Raw genomic sequence first — 26,198 nt, 5'->3', positions numbered from 1 at the left:
GAAATTATCAGCTCTGTGTCTGTTTCAGCTTAACATAGGTCAAGTCATGTGGCGCATGCTAAAATATACGTCTAACTCGTAAATTGAAATTTGACGACGGATGGTCAAATATTTGCATTTTTGACGTACTTTGAAAAGCTCTCGCGTCGCTCACAATCATTTGCCCAAAGAAATTTTTACAGGAATCTGTAGACCATCCTTCTGCGATTCAACCACCAGAAGCTTGGTTCATTTGAAGGTTTCGCACATGGTGAAAATTAATTATATTCACGAAGTACTTTTAAGTGAATGAAATATATGTCTTCGAAATTTAATTATTGTGCACCCAAAAAGACAACGTAGCGTTCCCTAAAATCAACCCAGTACACATTTAAACATTGCACAAAAATATTTGAGTGTTTTAAAGACGGAAGAATGATGTGGTTTTGCATGCGAGGCTCTCAAACTTGTTTAATAAAATGGTGCGTCAAATGACGATTTTAACGGAATTTGGTAATTTGCATATTTCTTTGAAATAAAAGGATATTTTGCCAAAAAAACTATCCAGTAGTTTTTGTCATGCCCTAGCCTATCTACCATAAGAATATGAGCGAAATCGAATTTTAGACCCTTGCCGCGAAATTAAGAATTCGTCTGATTTTTACAGGCAGGCACTCCTAAATAGGATAAGTGCTTTGGGGAGCGGGCCGCACAGCCCCGCCACATTTCTCAGAAATTCAAAGTATTGTGTGTGAGGCTAAATAAAGCTAAGAGGCAAAAGCATTTGACGCATAATTTTCCATTTCTGTGTTGGGCAGTCCTTGATTCGAATGGATGCGGCACCCTACGTTTCGTTGTCAGTGACGCAGTATATGTTTCTTTTCAAAAAGGACGCCCGACGACAGTTGTGGAATTATTTCTCCACTTTCGCTTGAATATTATGAAGCTAAAATACAAATGCTATCAGTGTTTTCATGGAAACCAGCTCTTGAAATGCCGTGGTATGTCGAAATGCAAATTTTCTTATTTTTAAAAGCGCGCTCTAAGAAGTAAAGCTACTGGAATTGTGGCGGAAAATTCGATAAAATTCAACTAAATCTGGAAAATGTCGACAGCTACGATATGAAGAAAACCTCATAAAAAAGCCATAGTGTGCCTATTTTGCGAAATACCAACGTTAATTAAATTACAATATGATGAATTAGTTACCTTCCACAATATATCGTATCTGTAGCATCGTCCAAACGCACCAAGTGCGTGTTCTTTTCCTGCAAACAGCTACAGAAAATGGGCGGGATTGTTATTCCTGACAAGTGTTCTGATTGACCAAAATTATGTCGCCGTAGTTGTGATCTTAATCCCGTTTAAATCAAGCACGGAAACAGATGTCTTCGTTTCTCTAGAATACATCGTTTCATTAAGACTTAGGAGCATTTAAGTCGCCAATTATTTCTACCTGCATGACATTTTAATTTTCTGAGGAAACGAAACAAAAATGAGAAGTTAGAGAAAAGATTTGTAAGCGGCCTAAACCTTAACAGTGACTCCTGAGGAAAGAAAAAAAAAAAACAAACAAGAGTAAAAAATTGAACGCTTACAAACGAAAACGGACTCACTTCTGTCGGTATGAATAACTCTGACGTCATGAACTATCCGTACTTAATGACGCTTGTGTGACCGAACCCAATAGATGGGGCGTGATTGGGAAGCCATTTAAAGACTCGCGTTCTGCGTTTTATCAGGGCTTGGAGACACTGCAAAACAATAACAGCACCCAGCTAACGGACTCGTCCTTTCATCGTTGTTTTCGCTTTTGGATCAGCACTATTTGTACAGGCAAAATACTAGTCCAAATCAGGGTTACCCCACTTTTAGATTCTCTAGTAACCACTTAGACACCTGCATCTTCAATCGTAGATAAAAGTCCTTCGAACACTTATGTAATTGAACAAATTGTATTTGCTTCACTACTGAAGTTCAAAAACAATCGCTGCTTCCGGCTTTTGTAAACGCGTTACCGTCCCCCCCCCCCCCCCCCTTTACCACCCAATACAATGTTAAAAATCAAAATAAATTGCAGGTAGTAGTTTTCAAGATTGGGGAGCGGGGAAGAGGGAACTGGAGGTCGAGAGGTAGGCAGGTGAAGTTGCACTCGTGTCTTGCGTGTGCACAAAAGCGCCAAAAATGCAAATTTGTCCCAAGACTTTTGTCCATGATTGTAGGTGACAGGACGTTCGACAGAATATTATTACTCTAAATAACTAAAAAGCTCGATTTGTTTTATTTTTATTAGGGTACATATAGGAGGACGCCATGAACAATATAGATGACATTTTACAAGCCATCTTTATTGGCTTGGCTGTTGCTACTTTCCTTGTCAACACTGGTCGTGCTCTAAAAGGCATTGAGGTCTCCAAGGAATGTTTGATCTTCATAAATAATAAAGTGCTAAAATTAAAACGAGGGGAGTAATTTTCAATTCACTCCATATTGGTATCTATGAAACAATCTTCAGGGCGTACTGTCTTATCCCTGATCATACAAAACCACTAATCTACGGCAGGAAACTTCTTGACATTTACCGCGAGTGTGGTAAAAAAGACAAGGAAGGGAATCTGACGGTAAAACTGGCCAACATATATCTACAGCAGTATAAATACCTAGAAGCAAGAGAACTTTATGAGAAAGCGATTCCTATCACGAAAGAGGTGGGAGACAAAAAGAATGAAGCATACATCGATGAAATGGTTGGAGTTATTTCTTATTATCTCGGTGACTACGACCAAGCTAAAGGATATCTTAAGAAAGCCCTTGCCATCAGATTAAAAATAAGTGACAAAAATGGAGAAGCCACCTCGTACGGAAACTTAGGAACTGTGTTTAGATCCCTTGGTGACTATGACAAGGCTAAAGAATATCTTGAGAAAGCACTTGCCATCACAATACAAATCGGTGACAAAAAGGGAGAAGCCAGCTCGTACGGAAACTTAGGAACTGTGTTTACATCTCTTGGTGAATATGACAAGGCGAAAGAATATCTTGAGAAAGCACTTGCCATCAAAATACAAATCTGTGACAAAGATGGAGAAGCCAGCTTGTACGGAAACCTAGGAACTGTGTTTAAATCTCTTGGAGAATATGACAAGGCGAAAGAATATCTTGAGAAAGCACTTGCCATCAAAATACAAATCGGTGACAAAGATGGAGAAGCCAGCTTGTACCGAAACTTAGGAACTGTGTTTACATCTCTTGGTGAATATGACAAGGCTAAAGAATATCTTGAAAAAGCACTTGCCATGAGCATAGAAATCGGTGACAAAGAGGGAGAAGCAGCAGATTACGGAAACTTAGCAGCATTTTATCAATCGGTTAGTGAATATGTCGCGGCTGAAGATTATATTGAAAAGGCACTCTTAATTACTCGAGAAATCAAGGACTTAGACAAAGAGTTTCAAATTCTTTGTCTTCTTACTGTGGTGAAGTTATCCCAGTCTAAGATCCAGGAAGCGTTTGATTGTTTGCTTCTGAGTATGAATAAAAGCGAATCTTTATGAAGTTTTTTAAGGGGCAACGACCATTTTTAGGTATCGTCCTCAGACGTTCGCGATTTTCCCTACCGGAATCTTAGTGCGTTTCTTTGTTTTTGGGCAAAGCCGAACCATGCCCTTTATGTTTTAGAGCTGGCACGGGCTAGAGCATTAGCAGACTTGATGGCAACTCAGTATTCTGTTAAAAGCCACATCACAGCTGATCCGCAATCGTGGATTGGTATTGAAAATATTATGAAAAAAGAAAGCAACGCTTCTTGTCTGTACATTTCTTATCATGATCATGTTCTGTTTTTCTGGGTTCTCAAGAGAAGTGGAAGCATTTATTTCCGAACAACAACAGTAGATGAAAAACTAGTTGGTGCCGGACTAGTTGGCAAGTTACATGATTTCTTCGCTACAAGCTTTCGAAGCTTTGGTATTGTACCCGAGGAAGATTGCGAAGATCGATCTTTAAATGACGTTCAGAGCCTAGCAGCATTGAGACTTATAGAGGAAGACGATGAAGAAAGTGGAAACTACGAATCGAGCTTTTCTTTGTACTACAGAATGTTAATCAGTCCTGTAGCTGATGTACTTGAGGAGAGCGAGCTCATTGTTGTTCCTGATCGCTGATTAAACCAAGTTCCATTTCCAGCGTTAACAGATGAAGGCAGGAGGTATTTAGCAGAGAAATTTAGAATCCGCATTGTTCCTTCTTTGACGACTCTCAAGCTCATTCAGGACAGTCCTGCAGACTATCACAGTCAGACTGGTGCTCTCATAGTGGGGGATCCAGCTGTCGGTACTGTGCGTTACAAAGGAGAGAAAATGCCCTTTTGTAGGTTACGATGGGCAAGAAATGAAGCAGCCATGATTGGACGACTGCTAGGTGTTCAACCTTTGCTAGGAGAGAAGGCCACAAAGCAGGCGGTACTTGACAGGTTGCATTCAGTGAGTCTGATAGATTTTGCAGCCCACGGTAATGCTGACCGAGGAGAAATTGCCCTTTCTCCGATAGGCCCTTCTGACAGGACTCCAGAAGAAGAAGATTACTTTTTGAGGATGTCGACATTGCACAAGTTGAATTGCGTGCTAAGATGGTGGTACTTAGCTGCTGTCATAGTGCATGTGGGAAAATTAGAGCCGAAGGAGTCATTGGAATCGCTCGAGCGCTCTTAGGATCTGGTGCACGGTCCGTTTTGGTGGCTGTATGGGCCATAAGTGACGAAGCAACAGAGCAGCTGATGCTTTAATTCTACGAGCATCTTGTTCGTGGTGAGAGTGCCAGTGAATCTCTTCACCAGGCCATGAAGTGGATGAGAGGTAACGGCTTTGACAGGGTTTCCGAGTGGGCACCATTTATGCTGATTGGAGATAACGTGACTTTTGACTTTGGAAAATAAGAGTAAGTTTCCTTACAGAGGTATTATGACGAAAATCGCATCTTTCCTATTTAAACCAGCTTGAAACATAGACATGTAGTCTGTGTGAAAAGAAAAACTGTGTTTACTATTTTTAATTATTTCTTATCGTTCCAGAGATATTCAAGTTTTTAAAATAGGTGCTTCACATTATGAACATAAGATTTTGTTACCATGGCAACATAATGGGTTTCAGACCTCTTTGATATTAAGACTTTTCTTGCCATCTGTAGCGTTCTACATTGACATTTGGCAATGATACCTGATTTACATGATCCAGCAAGCATATAAATATGTTATAAAATAATTCACATTATGAATTATAATTATTTATAATTAGTTTTTTAGGACAATAGGTAGTTTTGGTAGTTTTAGTAGTTTTAATTATTGTATATTTTATATTTTAGATCTGTGATATTTGTGTTTGTTATTTTAGATTTTAATACTTTTTATTTTATAGAGGACCTCCCTGAAAACCACGTATTTACGTGACGGGCGCTTCCTCTTTAAAGATTGTTTTTATTTATTTTTTTTATTTATTAGAGTGTGCAGTATAAGTGTTTAAGCGTGATCTAGCTGATGCTCTACTTAACATATAATGTCGTTAAAAGTGATTTATCGGCCTTTTTTCAATTTTACCTTTGAGCTATAAAAACGCACAAAAGCTCACAAAGCTACTGGAGGCGCACTCTGAATGTCTGTGTAGGCAATCACTTTGCGAAATTTTTCTAGCACTGAGGCAGACACTTGGGTTTGCTAAACATCTACACAGAGCTACCACTAATAACATACCATGTTATTTTGCTAAAGCTGGTCCAATGCGTACTCCTGTCGAGCAAAACAAAAATCTGCTTTCTTAAAGAAAGAAGAGATTTAATACCTTGGTTATGTTGAGAAAACCTTTAATCTGTTTTAAATGAAGAAGTAAATCGTTTTATTTGGTGAGCATATCTCAGTCAGAGATACAGTGATTCTCTATGCTTCTACTTTTGCAGGCTTGCTTTGCACCAGGATCATAGCCAGGGTCTGACATTGAAATTCAAGATGCCACCCAGCTGTCCCCTGAATACAGACACAGTTTGAATCAAAGAGAGGATTTAATTTTACCAAGGGGTAACTCCATGACAAGACTGGTTAATAAGTAACGAAAGTAGTAGTAAATGATCAGTCAGTTTTCATTAGTCAGTAGCAGCTCAGGATATATTTCTCCTTAGGAGGGTTAGCCCTCCCCCTCCTATCCTTTACCGGTTATATCAAAAGCTCAGGAACCCCAGATCTCGAGTTTGCTCATGCTCTTTAAGCCCCAATGTATCCCTGGTAGGGGTGGTGTCTACAAGCTTCCTGCCTTCAAAGCAACTTGTTCTCTACCCAGGGTCACCCAAGATTTCTCATGTAAACGGTTCTCTGCTATTTAGAAACTGTCAAACAATTTTTTTTTCCATATACAAAGGCTCTAAGTTTATCTAGGACTATCTGTTAGTGATGTACGCGGCAGAAGCATGGCAGTAGCTAGAGGGAGCTTAAAGTAGACTATTGTCGATTATAATTATCGCAAACTTCTTCGCACCGGTTGATCATGTAAATGACAGTTGATGATAGTTAGAGAAACTGATTTTTTTTCTCGAAGTATCATTGACTATGATGCGCCGTACGACCAGGGCACAGAGCTTTGACTTCATTTTTTAGTGTTTAGGTAAACTAAGACCTTGATAAGGTTTAATTATAACTTGATGTTTTAGGACTTTAAACCAGATGACAAATCACTAGTTCACTTTTTTAGACGCTCTGGAGGGGATCATAGGAAGGAGGGCACGTCATGCACCACACGCCTTCCATTTATCCCTACCCAGGCTTCCAAAGCGCGCTTCGAGGTAAATACATCAGTAACCTCTGACAAGAAGAAACATTGACTGGTGTATTTTTTTTTCTAGTCCCATATTCAACTCCTTGGCCGCGCTTGTAAATAGCCAACTGGTGTGCCTCCTGTCAGTTTGGATTCCTCATGTTACTTCATTAACAATCACTGAGTTTAGGCAATTCTTTGAAAAGCCATTACATGTTGCAATACTTCTTACCTCTATTTTTCTGGACAATTCATTGAATCACAAAGCGAAGATTAACTGTTTGGTTCTATGATGTGATTTTGTTGCGATAGAAATGAGGAAGAATGTCATCTGTTAAATCGTGCAAACTACATTTATTATCATTCCATGCATTTTTTCTTCCTTTTCATTGGCCGAAAGCCCACCACGTGACCTGCAAATAACTACCTAAAAATAATGGTCTGTTCATGCGTAATACCGTCTAAATGTGTTTTGCTGCAAATAATATTTCAGTTACTTATGCGTAATTGTAACCAGGCTCTCGGTTGAAAAACTGGCAGATTGCTTCCATGAGCTGCCAGAGATTGACTTAAATATGAAAACAAACTTGGTGATCGAAGAGATAAAACAATAATGTAGGCCATTTTCGAATTACCTTTAACCTCTTTCTTAAAGCGAGTCTTGATGTCCATCCTTTCATATGAAAATGAGATTTCATTCACATGCAAAATAAACTCATTTTCATATGAATGGTTGTGAATCATGCCTCGTTTTGATGAAGAGGCTGAACTTGGTTATCGCAAATCATGATCCATCAAATGTTTTCGCTGTCGCACAATTACTCCAAATGATTTACGTGACTGAATATTCCCCAGCTAAAACTGGGGAAACTCCGAGTAATATTCCCCAATTTTCAAAACCGTGCGTATTGCGAAAAATAGTTGAAGAATAATAAACGTCACAGCCTCCATTTGGCTTCGGCAGGTAATTGATCTGCTCGCCACTGACAAATCACGATATTTTGCACAACCTCGTCCAACAATTGTTGAAATGAAAATCTCTCGGGTCTAACTGAATATGCTAATGAAGAGTTACACAGCGCCAAGAATTATCAATTTTCCTACGCTGTCTTATTTGTCTTTAAAGCACTTTTCTCTTTCTATGTCAAACTATTTTCTGTCAAGGAATCTACAAACAAAATAAAATTTGTCCTTAAAAGCTATTCGACCGCTTTCTTCTCCTTATTTAGCAAAGAATGAAGATACGAAATGATGTTACACAGCTAAGATTTGTTTTCCTTTGGTAACAAGGGGAATTTCAGTTTCTCGTTTTTAGCTTGACGGTGGTCCTAAAAACCTTAATCATGATTGATTGGTTGATCAACCGTTTGCGGCTCACGGTGTCACGTTTGGAAACTGTTCAGAACGAAGTGGTTTGGATTTTATAGGTCGAGGTGATAAAGTCTTAAGAGTTGTCTTCAGAAACCTCAATGGGAATTCTTGATATTTACGTAACTATGAAGTAAGATTTAAAATTAGTACTAGGAAATTCGAGTGTGAAAGTGTATAAAAGTAAACACCCATTGGTCAAGAAGATATTATTGCGTGAGTGGTCGGCTATTTTTGTAAATGTCATAAACGGCCTTATTAATGTTAATTAATACGAGCGATCCTCTGCAGTTTTTCTGGAGCAGAGCAGACGGCTAAACATAGACTACTAGCTACTACTGTGCAATGGTAAGTTAGTCGATATTTTAATTTGTTTAAAACAAAGAATTGGTTCATGCTTAGCGTGCGTATATCGAGTTATGGACGCACGCGGAAAGTTTGGAGAACACGAAAGAAGCGTAAGAGTTGCTCGAGGCGATAGCCGAGAGCAACTCTAACTTCTTGGGTGCTCTCTAAACTTTCCAAGCGCATCCATAATTCGATATACGCACAGCTAAAAGCATGAACCAACTCTTTTATAACATGGCGACAACATATTGGGCGCTAAAACATGTTTTATTTGTGATTAACTACAAAGTTTTCACAATGCACGGTGAAGGAAAACAAAGGTCATTAGGATCCTAACGCGCCACGATCAGTTGAACGAAAACGCTTAACCTGGTTTCTAAAATTGTCAACGAAAAATTCGCTTATAATGAAAATGTACGCAAACAAAGTGAAAAATATTCAATGAAAATGTAGACAAACAAATTCAAAATACTCAAGTCTATGTAAACATTTTAGCTCGGCAAAAGTCAAAGGCTCGAAGTACGGTTTGGAGTGTTTAGAATAATCTTCACATTGCCGAAACTTAACCAAAAGGAACTCGCATTAAACTCGACGGAAATTTCGCAGCTGAAATGAAACTGCACACGCCATTTTATTGAGCACGGCCGTGCGTACATAAAGATTTTGTTCATGATGGCTCAATAGGAATTAGGTAGAACTAGCGCGCGCGGTATGTTATAACAATGTTTAATTTCAAGTTCGACTAATAACAATTACCATACCCATTTTGCTTATGCGGGATATCGCCAAAACCTTCTCATATAATTATATAACTTAGTGATTAAGAAAGGAGGCCCCAAATCAAATCCGCTTGCCAGCACTAATCTGCTAGCAGTTTATTAGTGACCTGCCTTAGCAAATGCTACGTGTCCCTTCCAACCGGGGTTTTGAATTTTCCACATTCAGAGTTGAGAATAGACCGCAGTGAATCAAGAACGCACCTTTTGATAAAGAAACTGTTCACCTTCAGCCCCAAGTAGAACGTTAATCTATTCTCAACGGAAGTTTCTTTCGGCCACAAACAGATGCTCTATAAACACTGGCCTCGCTGTACGGAAGAACAAAGAAAAAATTGGTTTTCGGATGTTTTGTAAAGGTAGCATTACGCACCGATAAAATTAGTCTTGAATTCGTTGTTTCTTATGTAGCTTGATTTATTAGCAGCATTAAACAAACTTCTTTCGGTTTTGTTCGACTGATAACTCAGGTGTCGACCACACATAAAACTAGACAGGTGAAAATCATGCCTATTGCGATACCCTGCTGGGAGGAGGGAGATTCTGAGAATATCAAGTAACAAATCAGGAGTTTTTTTTCGTAGGCGGCTTCTCGAGACATCCGTTTTGCTCCTTGAGCTAATATCCACTTCTTACAGATCCTTTTAGTGACACCGTGGGGTTCACTAACATGAGGATCGAATCAGGGCCTTTGCGAGCATGCAAGCAGTGCGTTTAGTTTTGCGAGCACTTTAGAAACTACAAATGGTGAGCAATGAGCACTTCGTAAAGTTTCCGCGAACCGGAATCTCTCCTTTATTAGAAGGAAACATTGTTTTGCAGCAAGTAATCCAACACGCATTCCGAGTTTCGGATTCCATGGTCGGCAAACTGATTTCAAGCTGATTGACTGAAAAAGATTCAACGCAATGAAAATTCATTCGGAGGCTTATAGGGTCTAGCCAATGACAGCCATACAGATCTTAAAAGCTCTGAACGTCGATTAGTAATAGTAATATTCCTCATGTCCTCGTGTCTCGAAGTTACTTTCTACCTTTGCGGGTGCCTTTCGTGAAGAATTCTTAGGCGCGTGAACGTCAGTTATGGTAATAGGACTTAGTGGAGTCCAACTCGGTCTGTTATCATAAGAGTGATAACAAAATCGGACGACCGTGCAGCGGGAGTCCGATTTGTTTATCACGAGTATGATTACAGACCGAATTGGACGACAAGAAGTCTTATTACCATTTAATCATAAAAAAAAATTACAATTTCCGAGAAAAGAAGAAAAGCCAAGTTATGAAAGAAAGGGAAAATTTGCATTAAAATGCCTACAATGGAGATGAAAACATTCTAAGGCCACCGCACCTGCTACCGGCAATTAGGCGCCAAAAACACAAAAGCAAACGCGCGCACCCACGCACGCTCGTAACTACAACTTTGAATGTGATTGGTTGATTTAAACTACAACTTTGAATGTGGTTGGCTTATTGAACTGTTAAATAACAAACTGTCTAGTAACAAACTGTCCGATAACAATTTGGCAAGTGAATTAGTGGAAAATAGGAGTTGTTTAAACCAATCGCACTGGAAGAAATTGTAATTTTTATGATTAAACGAAGAAGCATGTTTCCAGAATAGATGTTTCCAGAAGCATTCATAGCGCGCGCATGTCTTCCCAGCGTTTGCCAGTTTCATAAAACTGGAAACATTGTTTCCAGCGTCAATTTTGGCTCCAAGATGCAAATTATGCCTGCGCTACACGGCAGAGAATTTTAACAAGAACCCGAGCATGCGAGCAGCTGTAAAACGTTTTCGAGCACGAGCAAGCGAGCACTCATCTAATTTTTGCGAGCAATTCGAGCAAAGGCTAAATTTTGCAAGTACTTTTAAACTGAATGGGATCAATCAATACCCCTACTTAAAAAATCGCGATTTGCTATATATTTTTTAATCAGTTTACCGCCATTAATTTTCAAATCGTGGGTATCCTAATTGCGCAGTGCATATATGCTTTGATGAAGAAGTTTCATTTCATATCCCGCCTCGAAATTAAGCCCATCCAGAATTCATCCAAAAACCTGCGTAATATGTCATCCCTTTCCTCGGAATTTCAGGAAAGGCGTCGAGTGTTCCGTAGTTTTCACTTTCGACCCTTTTTAATGCGAACATCACAGTGGTAAGTACAACTTATCTCTTATTTTGTGGCTTTATGTGGTATCCTGTTACAATTGAAATGGAGAAGGATAGCATTGATCAAATCGTGAAAACCATTTGATGTAGTGACTGACACATATAATAAGTTTACGATCTTCCGAGTATGTGAGATGAGCCACTTTGAAAACTATCTCACACTCTTGTTCTAAGTAACCGTCCCGCAAAGGACTGCGAGATGAGCCGTTTCTAAAGCGAATTGTCATTTAACATTCTGAAATTTGAAAGCTTCATTAACAAAAGTATGCATTGGTCAAGGCGAAATTATTTCAACCGTTTTCTTTTTTTTTTTTTTTTTTTTTAATTATTCGAACACAGAAAAAGAAATCTCTTTCGTTGTTCCGCTTGTGACGTCAGATACTGTGAAACTGAAATGGCTTTACAGATAGATCATTAATTTATGCGATCAACAAAATTATCAACAGTAACACGTAGATGTCCCGGCTCTCAAGTTTTTCGTGAGGAGGACGGAAGGCTGTGCAACGGTAAGTTAGTCGTTGTTTTGTTTCAAACAATGTATAATTTCGGCTTCTGCTGATAACACTTTTAAAATATATCCTTCTCATTCGGGAAATCACGAAAACCTCTTGAAATAATTACATGGCATATTGGTTAAGACGCGAAGGTCCCGCATAAAATCCTCAGCTAGCAGTAATCTGTGATGTAGTTTCATCCCGTATCCCGCTTTATTTGAAGGCCTTCCCGCATTCAGCCATACGTATGCGTGATAGCAACATCTGCTTTCTCAAAATTTCGGGGAACACCCGAATGTTCAATTCGTGGTTTTCACTTTTCAAAGGGAACTCTGCTTTGCTAAGTAGCTAGAAACTGGAATTGTTTGCCTTCTCGGTTGACAATAATATGTAGTTTAGGTGTTCATAAAATCACGAAGCGAAGATTAAATAAATCGTAAGCCCGAAGCTGTTTTGTTTTTAATTCGCCGATCTGTCGCAAAAGAAAGGAAGAAGAATGCCATGGATTACAACGTGGAAACTATATTATGTAGTTACTGATGTGAACAGTAAAAACACAGACTTAAATATCTTGAAATGTAAATGAAGAAAATCGAGCAATATCAGTTCCTCTCAAGTTGTCTCATTTGTTGTAAGAACACGTTATTCTTTCATGATTTGAAATTGAAACTCGAATCTACCATCAAGAGTCCACAACAAAATGGAATAATTAATTTAAAAGCTGTTGGACCGCTTTCTTGTCTGCATTTAGAAAAGAATGAACATAGCAAAGCACATGTAAGTCGCCTTAATAGAAATTGTTTCTTTGGTTAATTTGCACATATCAGCTTGGATCCCTCTTTCATCAAACTAAACAATTTACTTCCGTACGTAACAGGTTGCCTTGCCGGGGGAGGAGGGGGTGGCGGGAGGGGCACTTTGGATAGCGAGCAGTAAAATCCGAACAGTTTTATTTTACACGGCTGGCTCTGGAGGCGTACTTCGTGCTCCTGGAGCTAAAAGGCGTTGCTGAGAGATATCAGTGTGGTGAAACTGTAAAGTTCACAGAGGAAGTGCAATTTGCTGTTCCCGCCATTAACTTTTAAAGCGTCGAACCCGCTTCTCGCTTGACGATGAGTGCAAATAATGTTTCCCCCGAGATAGTTTCATCCCGTATTCATCGCTGTAATTATTTAAAACCCACCTCTCATACCACCAAACACATGCGTGGTATGATCTTTTTTATCTTGAAATTTCGGGAAACACCGGAACGTTTCTTAGTTTTCACTTTTCAAAGGGAATTCTAATGTGGTAAAACGCTAATCTTGCATTGTTTACCCTGTCATTTGAGAAGAAGATATCGTTCAAAGATATAGTTCAAATATTTATTAAATCACAAAACAATGATAAATCGCAAACTTGAAAATGGCTGATTCTGTAATTTGTCTGTCGGTTACAAGGTAAATGAGGAAGAAAGCCGTCGAACAAAACTTGTCAACTTCTTTATATAGCAACTGATGCAAACAGTAAATTCACAAACTTACGTGTGTTAAATGCAAATGGAAGTTTCGAAAGGACGAGCGATATCAGTTCTCTTTAAGTTGCGCTTATTTGTTGTAAAGCACCATGACATGAAACTGAAAAGTCAATTGTATCATTCATCAAGAAGTCTACAGTAAATGGAGTGATGAATTTGAAAGCCGTCGTATGGGTATCTCGGTTCTTGTTGTTGTTGTTGTTGTTTGTTTTTTTTTTCAGAAAAGAATGAACATGACAACGGATATAACACGCCTTAGAAATGATTGGTTCTCTGGTTAATGTGCCTAAATCCGTGTGTACATAGTCCTTAATAGATGAGAATAGCTATAAAGCCTGCAAATATCAAAGGAGCAAACAAAAATGCCAAGATTTATGTTGGAAGGTCCACGACTGTGCACAATCTTTTGTTCTGCGCTCATACACTAGCTATGCGTGACTTACGTAACAAAGACGTTTCTATTGGTTAGTTCTTCAGTCAGTATTAGACAACAACTTTGTTTTGCGCTCTGTTAAAGCCGAAAAAAAGAACAAACACATACGACAAAGAACTTTGTCGTTTTTCATAACCATTCCCTTCCATTAACTATGTTTTGTTTCAGTCCTTGTTTCTCCTGTGTCTTGCAGGGGAAGTCCCTCGTGTTATTTTAGTTGATCGCCTTTTGTTTGAAGTTAATCTTAAGATCGCACAACTAACACTGTAAGTTCATGATTGCTAGATCGATCGCCCTTCTGTGTTTTTATAAAGTATTGCGTCTGCAAATCGCTGCCTTGCGTTTTATGGGGCGTACTTGCTGATAAATGTCTCGAGAGTTGTTTGCAGAAACCAAAATGGGAATTTGTGACATTTCGCATTCATGGGTACAAAATCTATTCATGAGCAAAGGTTATAATGCCCTCATGCAAAATTCACGTACCCACGACAATTTCTTTTTCATATTTTTCTGTTTCCGCTTGTGACATCAAATGACATCAAATGTTTTGAAACTGAAATGGTTTTATAGATCGATAATTTATGCGAATAACACGCTATATAAGCAATGACACATAAACGCCCCTGTGCAGTTTTTCTTTCGAAGAACGGACGACTCATTGTACACTGGCTACTGCGAAACGGTAAGTTGGTTTTTATTTTGTTTTAAACATTACATCATTTCGGCTTCCACTGTTAACAGTTTAATATCATATCCATATGCTTATTCGGTATATTATGAACATGGCCTCAAATGGGCTCCTGATATTGTATAGTCTAGTTGTTACGGTGTAGATATCCCGAATGAAATCCTCTTGCCAGCACTAATCTGCTTGAGGTCTATTAGTAACCTGCTTTAGCTAGTGCTTCATAATGGTATAAGTCTGCCAACCTGTTATTAGGGAATACATTCGAGGTTGAGATAAGACTGTCATTGATCAAGAACACACCTTTATGATAGTCACTTTACAAGGACGTTGCTTATCTCCAAAGCCAAAGTAGAACCTAACTCGATCACAAAACGGGTCTCTTTCAGTTACGAAAAGCTGTATGCATACTGGGCTCACTGTAACGGCGAAAACTAATACAAATTTGCTATGTGTTGCAGGCACAAGATCACCAACCATTTAAACTCGAATATAATCATGATAATCGTTCGCATATAACTTGATTTAGCCCCGGCTCGGCAGAAACAAGTTCGATTCTCTTCGATTGATAATTTGGGTGTCTTCAGTGGATCAGACGAAACAATTTACACCCGCGCTTCACGTTACCCTTCTGGGGGAGGGAGGACCCAGGGAGGCACCGAGGATAGTGAATAAGCTCTGAACAGTAGTAGTAATATTTCTGTTTATTTTATATTTTATTTTTCTGTCCTCTAGAGGAGTACTCCATGCTCATTGAGCTAGTTCACGCTTCTTAGAGACTTTTTAGGTAAAACTGTAGAGTTCAGGAAGAGAATGCGATTTCCTGGTTTTTGAAATATTTTTCCGCATCCCACCATTAACTATAAAATAGCCACACATCCCGCTTACCGGAGAGTGCAAATTAAATCTTTCCACAGGGTAGTTTCATCCTGTATACCTTTTTAAACCCATCCCAAATACCGACAAAGAATGCGTGATATGATGATCTATTTTCTTGGAATTTCGGGACACACCCCAATGTTTCGTAGTCTTCACCTTTGAAACTAAAACTTTTCTGTGGCAAGTATAGCAGTATTGTTTGCCCTCATGACCACAGAATAGCTGCAAGGATGTTTATAAAATCGCAAAAAAAAAAAAGATTTATCCCAAACTAATCAATGTCATCGATCAAGTCCTGAAGACTACATTGTGTAGGCCAGTTAGTGACGGACACAAATAAAAGTTTGCGATCTCTCGTGTCTTGAAAATGATAATTAAGAATTACACAACACCAAGCGTTACCTTTTTTCTTGCGTTCCCTTATCTGTCTTTAATTCTAGGTTTTTGGGTTTTGTCGGTTAAGCTGCCAAATGTATCGAGGTTGCCTACAGAAACCACAATCATAAGTTGCATTCAGCAAGTTGGATTTCTTTTAGTTTTTCGCTTTATTTTGTTTTGTTTTGTTCGGCTTTTTTAATTCAAAACCCGGATTCAAAATTAGTGCCGAGGAAATTATTGTGCAAGTGGTTATTTTTTTTTTTATTTGAGAACATGGCAAAGGTCATAAATCAGCTCATGCAACGATCACGTAGACAATAGACAGTAGTTTGAAAATGGAAAACGTGTAGTCAGGAGATGTCATAAGTTCCATGGAAAAAGGTACTTCCAGAAGCCTACAAAGGCATCGCGCGAGCATGAATTACATGGTCACGCGCACAAGCTTCGCGTTACGTTACTTTAAGGCCATTCCACTGAAATAGAACCTGCACTGAGATTTTTGTGAAACTTTGCCTATTGATTGTTTATATTATAGGAACTTAAATTTTGAAAAAAAAATGAGGGGTCCCCTGTTCGTTTAGGAGCAACAGCACCTTGTTTATACCCATATAAATCCTTATAATAGCACCATGATTGTAGTCAGGATTGCTTGCTAAATTCACGTTTCCGACGATTGCTTTTTGTTCTACACTGACAATTGGTCCATATTTATTTTACACAGAGAAATTTATTACTCAATTCAAAACAACAGAAAAAAGAAAATGATAGGTCGCCATTCTCGTTTGCGAGAAAATGACGATTTACCTCTATGGCGAGGTCCAGCTGTAAAGAAAAAGCCGCCATTTTTTAATGCGCGCGCGCTAATCACGCGTGAAATTATGCGCAGTAGGGATGCGCAATGCAATACTGGGGAATAACCTTAAATAGCGTATGACAAGGAACTTCGCTTTCATATCACTGATGAAGGCTTAAGCATTAGCAGAAACGTCTATTGAAAAATATCAAGAGACAGTGGCAACCTTTCTCCACAGAACTTAAGAGAATAGTTTTCTCTGTTGTTTCTGCTTTTGGCATTGGATTGTGTGTATTGATGTACAATATGCTAGTAACACGATTATCAAAGCTAAAAGTCGAATTAAGAGGTCAGCAACAACATTCAGCAAAAAAATGAAGATAGCAAAGGATGTAACACACATTAGAAAAACTCTTTTATTAAGTTGTTTCGAGGCTATTCTATTTGTATGTGCCATTGTTTGGTGCTAACTCACAGGGAAGTTCTCTCACTGATATATTTCAGTTTCTTGGTTTTGGTTTCATGTTGATGTCAAGATGGTGTAACTAAACACCGTAAATTTTCATCGTGCTTCAAATATGAGCTTATAACTCTGACAGAAAGATCGGTATTAATTACTGTTAAATATTATTGAATAATTTCCGCTGCAAGAAATTTGCATGGATCGCGTGACAAACTTTATTTGGTTTGCGAGCTTCAACAATGAGTCACGCGAGAAAATACATGCAATCAAGCAATTGAACGCTCGCTAAAAGTAACGCTTGTCGATGTAAATCTTGCTTAACTTCTTCTTTGTTATCATTGAAACAGTTGCTGTTGTTGACGCGGTTTGATTCTGGATTCGTCCTGTTAATTCAGACGGACTGGTGAGTAGATATTAATTTATAGAAGGCGTAGATCACTAAGTTCATCCTATTTGCAACAAGCAAAAACTAGGCTATTGTAGAACGTGCTGCGTTCTCTATTCTAGGCTTCATTAATCTACCCTACTTCTGTACAAATTCAGACGGTTTACGATCTACATTTTGTTTTTTGAAAGTGATATTAACTAAATGCTGTTTCGTAGAATGAGACAAACGAAAATTCTACAACGTCAATTCGACAGCGACTGCACAGAAGTTTCCAAAGATTAGTGGTATGGTTCAGGTCTTTCAAAACAACATTGTTAGCCATGACACTGTTAGCATAAGTTAAAGCTATCAACTCTTCTTCTTGTAATGCGTGACACGTACAGGCGTGCTTAGTCATCATAATCACGAGAAAGAAAAAATACATACCTTGCTATTTTACAGTGGAACCCCGTTAATATGGTCACCAACGGGCCATGATCATAAAAATTTGGCCGTATTAACGGGTGGGGTCAAATTTCATGACTGGTCTAAATTTAACTGACGTCATAACATACATATCACAATTGCACTTCTAAACAGCTGCTCTTTTAAAAACATCCCGAATGCAGATATAATTAAAATATAGAGAGATTTCACTCAGTGTATACCATATTAACAATAGAAAGAAGAACATAACTCTTTGAGTGGCCGTATACTGAATGGGGTAAAATTATCAAGGATTATACATGTTGGGATTTCAGAATGTAGCTGTTGGTCGTATTAACGGGCTGGCGCTTTCTTATAAAGAAAAGTATGGACGTTTCACCGAGACATAAAAAGTGGTCGCTTTAACGAGGTGACCATAAGGCGGAGTTCCATTGTACTGGGAACAATTTTGGCAAAAACATTTCATTTATCCCTCTGTAAATGAAGTGACGCACGTTCAATATGCCTTTAAAGCTACTGGACTATTCCCTTAGTATGTTGACAAAAAATGGATCGAGATAGCTAAAAACGTAATAACACACTTACAAAGAAGTGTTTTAATTCGATTGTTTTGAGCCGCGTTTGAAACGTTTGCATTTTTCCTTGACTTCCTTTTGCCTTACAAGGAAACTCTCACAGTGTTTTTTTCCAGTTTCCGGCACTTTTGGTTTCACTTTTATCTTAAGATCGACAAACTGAATACGATAAGTTTATAAACTGCAACCTGTCCGTGAGTGATTGCGTTGGGTGCACATATAACATGGAATTAGTTAATTATTCATGTTTTAAATTTACTCTGAGAAAGGTTTATATAAATCACGTGACTGATTTTCCCCATGTTGCTATAGCTCATAGTGAGTCACGCGAATAAATGTTTGCAAGCATTGTTTGCGCAGTAATAATTTGTTTAACTTTTCCTTCTCTTCCACTTTTCAGAAGAAAAGGTCCTGTTACTGATACGTATTCATTTTCATTTCATTCTGGTCGACTCATTAAAACCAGTGAGTATAAATCAATATTCTAAAAGCTTTATTATTCATAGTAGGTTGAAATCGTTAAATAAACTGTTCACAGTCAATCTACTGTTTGAACGCAAAGAAGGAACCCGAGAGAATTTGTAACCGTAATGTCGACCTTAGTCACAAACGTGATAAAAAATTGCAAGCTTCATAGTTTGCTTTTACATAGCAAGTTTTTGGATCTGTCAGATCTGATGTCTGTTACCATGGGGAAACGATAGTTTGAAAACGACCAAATCGCACAAAGTACATCATAAAGTGGAAACTGACTAAAAGTTAATCCACGCCCATCCACATGTTACAACAGAACGATGGCAAAAGTAGTTTTCAATAGTTGTCGTATTTCTCTTCAGAGTAACTCAGTCTCTCTATGACAGGAAGGCTTGGAATGTAAATTCTATAATCTCAGCCGACACAGAATTCAATAGTAGACTGGAGTGGCTTTTAATTTACCCAAGGCAGTTCAAAAGAGCGAACAAAGATGCCAAGATTTAAGTTGGAAGGTCCAGGACTGTGATTAATCTTTCGTTTTGCGATCACACGCAGTGCGTTAATTGCATAACGAGGCCCCGTTAGGGGGGGGGGGGGGTAACTATGTCCCCTGTCTGAAATTCGCCACCAGCCATGTCGGCATTTCGCAAGGTTCCTATGTCGCCTGGCGGAATTTCGTCTGAGAGGAGTTGTGTCGGGAAATTTGACCTTGTTCGATTAAAACGAAACTACACGTATAACAAATCGTGATACCTTTGTTTATTTAAAAAAAACAAAAAAACCCACAAAGTGCTCTCAAGTCTCACGCGTTGAGCATGAGGCTCACGCAAACGAATTCAATCTTGCGCTCTCACACTGAAACTATTATTTCTCACGCATTGAAGGTTCCTTGCTGTTTTAGTCAAGTACATATATAATTAAGTATCTCTTTGGATATAATTTACTCCTTGTACGCTTTGCACTTGCTTCGAACACTTTTCAGCAGTAGGAATTCTTATGCAGAGCCAGCATTTCTCCGGTCAGTGAGTTTAATGATTACTTTATGGTTACTTTTAAAGCATCACATTTCGACTCAAAATGAAGGAAAAGACTTCTTAGCTACTTCAATTTTTCAAAATTTTCTAAGGGCTGGGGGCATGCTGAAGGCCTATTGGGGCATGCCTTCTAAAGGCTTGGGCATGCTTTCGAGCGCTGAAGTTGCTAACTTCCGAGGGGATGTGGGGGCATGCTCCCCCCCGGGAAATTTTGAAATTAAGACGCTTGGAATTGCCAGTCAGTGTTTGGACCTAAAGTACAATCGAACCTATGATTATTTTTTACCATGTTTATGTTTAACAACCGTTCTTTAACTCAAAATCTCAACGGCCTCAATCAGATAATCTCTGCTATCTATAATCTTCCTTTGAATTTAGCGTAACCCTTATCTTCTGCTGAAGACGATAAGACCTTGGCAACTTTCCTCGGTCTCTCTTTTCCTTCCATAATGCCATTTTTGATAATACAGCTTCATATTCTTTTACTGGTGACCCGCTAATAAAAGTATGAAGCAGACGGTCGAAGATCTCTTTCCTTTTTCCTTAAGCGTGTTTTTAGGCGTTTGAGTGCACTGCTCACTCAGCTGATAGTGAGAAAAAATGCTCAGCAATGACGGACTCGATTTATTCGACGTGGACGTTTTAGCATATATAAGAAAGCCTGGGTTTCACGACCCGTCGACATCGCGCGTGAGAGAGGAAAACACATTTAAAACTCTGGAAATGGGTCTTCACTTCGACTCAGAGGTTTAAAACAATCACTACATTCTCAATTCCGAAATTCGTTGTCGGTCTATCTTGCCATTGGTGTCGCTTTCCCTATTTCGCTGTAGTAGTCTGTCGTTCGTCGCCAATTCATAGCTCTCATGTCGCCGTTTCAAGGCCATGTCGCTTGTCGGAGTTTACCCCTAACAGGGTCTCCAGAACCAAAACGCTTCTGTTAGTTAATCTTTGAGAAACATAAAACACAATACGTTAACAGCTATAGGGTTTTATGCATGGTTAAGGCAAAGAGCGAAAAACAGACGAGGAACTTTGTCTAGCTTGATAACCATTTCACTGATTACAAGCTATGGTCACCCAGATATGCTTTGAAAGTTATTGGACATCAAGCCGTCAGTATTTAATAGCGACTGGAAATTGAAAAAATGTAATTTACTTCCCAATGTTTCTATTTGGTTGTCTTTTGAAACATATATTAATTTCAATTTGTTTTGACTTAATATTGGACCTCCTATTGTCTCGCTTTTGGTTTCATTTTCATCAGAACACGGTAAGTTTATAAACTGTCAGCTGTTTTTGTCTAATAGCGTTGGTTGCACATATAACAAGTATAGCTGATGCTAAATACTTTAAATTTACACTGGGATAGGTCATGAATACTTACGACTTATTTTATTCTTGTTGTAAGAGCTACTTTTGAATCACGCGAAAAGTTAAATCACGCGAATAATTGTTTGCAAGCATCATTTGCGCAATAGTAATTCGCTGAACTCTCCTTCTCTTCTATTTTTCAGAGGAAAAGGTCCTGTTATTGACGCGTATTCAATTTGGTTCCATTCTGGTCGACTAACCAAAACAAGTGAGTGTAAATCAATATTTTAATTACTTTGTTATTCATAGTAGACTGGAATCATTAAGTCAATAAACTCTTTGAACGCAAAGAAAGAACCCGGGAGAATTTGAAACAGTAACGCCTGCCACAAACATGTAGTTATGGACTAATCTGAGTCAGTTGTAGTTAATATGTGACGCTGGTGTGATCGAAACGCAATTGGCAAGCTGTTTTAAACCCCTACTCTTTAACTCATCAGTGTTTAGAAACATTACCGAAAGCTAAATCAATTCCTCCAGTCACTGAGTAACCGTGTTTTGCTGTTTTTCATTCCGCACGCCGCCCCTCAATGTCAAATCTATCCCGCATTTTTTGTTGAAATAAGTGCATGCTGCTCCTGCCAAGAGTTTAATCCCGTATCTCGCATTCAATATTGCACCTATAAACTTCCATGCATGACGTATTATAATAATCAATATTTCCTCAAAAAGTTGCGAACCCCTCAAGCGATTTTCGTAGTTTCACTTTCCAAAGCAAGTTCCGTGGTGGTAAGTACAGCTCCAGCTAACTTTGCATCGTCTGGTTTTTATCTTCACGAGTTATAATAATAAAGAGCTTGATTATACTAGCCAGGTCATTCAGAACATCATTATGTGACGGTTAATTGCAAGCTCAGGCCACCGCTTTCTAGCTATCAACAAAGTTTTTGGCTCTGTCAGTTCTGATGTTTGTTACCATAAAAAAAAGGAGAGTTTGAAATCGACCAAATCGTGCGGAGTACATTATAAAGTAGAAACTGAGGAAAAGTCAATTCACCGCCTTCCATATTTTACTACAGAACGATGGCAAAAGTAGCTTTCGTTGATGTTTCATTTGTCTGAGAGCAAGTCAGTCTGTTTATGACAGGGACCGGCGTGGAATGCAAATTATATTAATCAGCCGACACAGAGTGAAATAGTAAACTGGACTAGTTTCTAAGCCCTAGAGGCTTCAAAAGAGCCAAAAAAAAAACAAAAACAAAAACAAAAAAAGTGACAAGATTTATAGAGGAAGGTCTAGGATTGTGTAAAATCTTTCAACAGTGTATTAATTACATGGTAATAGATGTCCAACAGTAGCAATCAAATCATAAAAGATATTTTCCAGTAGTGTTATAGCTGCACTCGCATCTTTCATTCTTTCAGTGTATTCATTAGATAACCGAAACGTTTCTGTTGGTTAAATTATGAGAGAGAACTGAGTTAACAGCTACTGTGTTTTATGCACGGGTCAGCCAAAGAGCAAACAACAACAGACAACAATTGAAAGAACTTTCTCTAAGTAAACACCATTTTACTGAATATTAGCTATGTTAAAAAACCCACTATGCTTTAAAAACTTGTATCCTTTACCGTCAGTATTCAACAAAGTATGGGAATAGAAAAATGTAACTTACTTTCGAATGTTTTTATTCGTTTGTTTTGACTTCTTATTGGAACTCCTATTATCTTGTAGGGAAACTCCCTCAGAGCTGTTTCAGTTGCTATCACTTTGCGTTCCACTTTTATGAGAAGACTGACATACTGTACACGGTAAGTTTATGAACTGTAAGCTATTTGTGACTAGTCGCGCGCGTGTACACAAGATCTAGAGTGTACACTTAAAGAGACGACACGAATCGCGTGACTGATTTTCTTCCTACTGTAAGCGCCGATAGCGAGTCACGCAGAAAATTAAGTCACACAAATGATTGTTTGGAATCACCGTTTTCTGCAGGAACAATTCAATTAACTTTCCCTTTTTGCTTACTTTTCAGGAGAAAAGACCCTGTTATCGACGCATATTGGTTTTGGTTAACTCAGGTGACTCACCGAAGCTAGTGAGTATGTATAATAATTTTAGCTTTACAATACAATACAATGCAAACTTTATTTAGACACGTCACGTCAATTAGCTGTACAAGCTCGTTCAAAATACGTACGTGCATTCCTAAAATACAAAGATTTACGTAATTTAATTTTGACATGACATATTCGTAGTAGACTAAAATAGTGATGTAAACCGTTCACAGTCAATTTCCTTTTTCAACACAAAGTCAGAACCTGAGAGAATTTGTGACCACAACGTCGACGCTAATCCCTAACTACTTTTAACTCTGACGTCATGTGTTTAAAGACTAATCAAAAGCAGTTATAAGTAGCGACGTTGGTGTGACCGAAACACTTTTGGCAAGCTGTTTTAAAACCTCCTTCTTTTTAACTCATTTGTGTTTACAGACACACCAGAAAGCTAAATTAATTCCGCCAGTCATTAAGTAGCCTGACTTGCACTTTTCATCCCCCATCCCGCCCCTCAATATAAAATGTATCCCGCGTTTCCTAGTTGAACGGAACACATGCTGCTCACGCCAAGATATGTTCATCCCGAATTCCGCTTTCCACATCCCGCCTAGATTTTCAGCTTATCTCGCATCCTGTCAAGCTGACGTTTTGACACTCCAGAAACTTCGAAATACATCTCCCATCCATGACGCATTATGATAATCAGTGTTTTCTCGAAATTTCTAGGAACCCTTTAGCGGTTTTCGTAGTTTCACTTTCCAAAGCAAGTTCCGACGTGGTAAGTACAGCTCTAGCTAACTTTGCAGCGTCTGGTTTCTCTCTTAACTAGTTAAAATGATATATAGCTGTATTATGATAGCCACGAAATTCAAACAATCATAGAGTGGTGATCAACTGCACGCTCTATCGTTTGCCAGTAAAAAACAAAGTTTGTGGCTCTGTCAGTCCTGATGTCTGTTGTCATCGAAAAACAGAGTTTGAAATCAATCAAATCGTGCAAACTACATTGTAAAGTAGAAACAGACGAAAAGTAAATTCACGGTCTTCTATATTTTACAACAAAACGATGACAAAAGTAGCTTTCATTAGTTGTCTTATTTCTCTTCAGAGTAATTCAGTCTGTCTATGACAGGAACCAGCATGAAATGTTAATGTTATTAATCAGTAAACACTGAGTTAAACAGTAAACTGGAGTGGTTGTTAAGCAATAGAAGCTTCAAAAGAGCAAACAAAAACGCCAAGATTTATATGGGGAGGTCCAGGATTGTGAAAAATCCTTCAACAGTGTAATAATTAGATAACCGATACCTTCCTGTCGTTTAACTTATAAGACAGAACTAAGTTAAGAGCTATTGTGTTTAATGCACGGGTAAGCCAAAGGGCGAACAGCAACATACAACAATTGAAAGAACTTTGTCTAGCTAGAAAACCATTTTAATGAATATTAGCTATGTTAAAAAACCCAATATGCTTTAAAAACTATTAGACTTTACCGTCAGTATTCAACAAAGTATGGAAATTAAAAAATGTAACTTACGTTTCAATGTTTTTATTCGATTGTTTTGGGTATTTTTCGGTTCTTTTTGACTTCTTATTGGACCTCCTTTTGTCCTGCAGGGAAACTCCCTCAGTGTTGTTTCAGTTTCTATCACTTTGGGTTCCACTTTTTTGAGAAGACTGACAAGCTAAACAGGGTAAGTTTATAAACAGTAAGCTATTTGTGACTAATAGCCTGCGGTACACAAGAGCTAGAGTTTACACTGAAAGAGACTTCATGAATCGTGTGACTGATTCTTTTCCCGCTGTAAGCGCCAAATAGTGAGTCACGCAAATTGAGAAGCCTTAAAGGATCCTTGGTCTCTCATCAAGGGTTCTAATTATACAGTAATGGTATATTTCTTAATTTGTTCAGTCACTGCGTAGAAGTGATTTACTAGTATTCATCCGGCATTCCGCCCCTCAATATCAAATTTATCCTGCATTTTCTGATTAAAATAAGCACATGCTGCCCAGATCCAGACGTTTTATCTCGAATACGGCATTCCGCTTCCCGCCTGGATTTTTAACTGACTAATCTCGCCTCCCGCCAAGCTTGTGTTTTGACACTCCAGATCGAAATACTGCATCTTCCATGCATGACGTATTATGATAATCAGTGTCCCCTTGAAATATTTAGAAACTCTCAAGCGATTTTCATAGTTTCACTTTCCAAAACAAGTTCCGCTGTGGTAAGTACAGCTCTAGCTAAAAAGTTCATTCAATGTCTTCCATATTTGACAACAAAACGATGGGAAAAGTCACTTTCAGTACTTGCCTTATTTCTCTTTAGAGCAAATCAATCTGTCTATGACAGAAACTGGCGCGGAATGTAAATTCTATCAATCAGCCAACAAAAGATTCATTAATAAGGCGGAGAAGCTTTAAAAGAACAAACAAAGATGCCTTGGGAGGTCCAAGACTGTGAGCAATCTTTCGATTTGCGGTCATACACAGTGCATTAATTACATAACCGAAACGTTCTATCGGTTAATCAATAACACAGAACTCGATTGACTCCTATTGCTTTTATGCACGGTTAAGCCGAAGGGCAAACAAAGAACTTTGTCTAGCTTGATAACCAGTTCACTGGTTATTAGCTATGCTCAAAAACCCAATATGCTCTCAACGCTATTGGACTTTATCGTCAGTGTTTAGCAAGGAATGGTAAAAGAAAAAATGTAACTTACTTTTCAATGTTTTTAATTGATTGTTTTGCGCAACGTTTAAAACTCATTGCAATTTTAATTTGTTTTGACTTCCTATATATTGGACCTCCTATTGTCTTGCAGGGAAACCCCCCCTTCCCTCC

General features: G+C 38.5%; 2 protein-coding genes across 3 annotated transcripts in view; both read left to right on the top strand.

Moving 5' to 3' along the window:
- The first annotated feature begins 3,256 nt into the window (after nt 1-3,256).
- Nucleotides 3,257-26,198, top strand: part of LOC145482149 (uncharacterized) — a 181,214-nt gene continuing 158,272 nt past the window's right edge. Inside the window, exons 1-2 of one of the 2 annotated variants that reach the window (XM_081460762.1) lie at nt 3,257-4,914; nt 5,926-6,387. In XM_081460762.1, coding sequence (XP_081316888.1) covers nt 3,690-4,142 — 453 coding nt within the window. In that variant the 5' untranslated portion in view covers nt 3,257-3,689 and the 3' untranslated portion in view covers nt 4,143-4,914; nt 5,926-6,387. Of the gene's footprint in view, nt 4,915-5,925; nt 8,028-26,198 lie in introns of those variants that run through there. The other variant, XM_081460757.1, reaches the window with a different exon arrangement.
- On the top strand, nt 4,380-26,198 carry LOC145500364 (uncharacterized). Its single transcript, XM_081479913.1, has 6 exons — nt 4,380-4,588; nt 21,493-21,557; nt 23,025-23,101; nt 23,326-23,388; nt 24,077-24,128; nt 24,968-26,198. Exons 1-6 carry the CDS (start codon nt 4,380-4,382, stop codon nt 25,054-25,056), a joined length of 555 nt encoding a protein of 184 aa, XP_081336039.1. The 3' UTR covers nt 25,057-26,198.

Source organism: Orbicella franksi, chromosome 1, assembly GCF_964199315.1.
Source record: "Orbicella franksi chromosome 1, jaOrbFran1.1, whole genome shotgun sequence".
NCBI lineage: Eukaryota > Metazoa > Cnidaria > Anthozoa > Scleractinia > Merulinidae > Orbicella > Orbicella franksi.
The sequence above is the reverse complement of the archived record's forward strand: the minus strand, read 5'-3'. Positions and strand labels throughout refer to the sequence as shown.

What these genes read in the sequence shown, in the direction of transcription:
- LOC145500364 (XM_081479913.1), top strand. Translation starts at nt 4,380, where the DNA reads ATGATTGGACGACTGCTAGGTGTTCAACCTTTGCTAGGAGAGAAGGCC. An exon ending in AGGATGTCGACATTGCACAA is followed by an intron (nt 4,589 to 21,492) that starts GTTGAATTGCGT and finishes TCTATTTTTCAG; the next exon opens with AGGAAAAGGTCCTGTTATTG. An exon ending in CAGGTGACTCACCGAAGCTA is followed by an intron (nt 23,389 to 24,076) that starts GTGAGTATGTAT and finishes CGAAATTTCTAG; the next exon opens with GAACCCTTTAGCGGTTTTCG.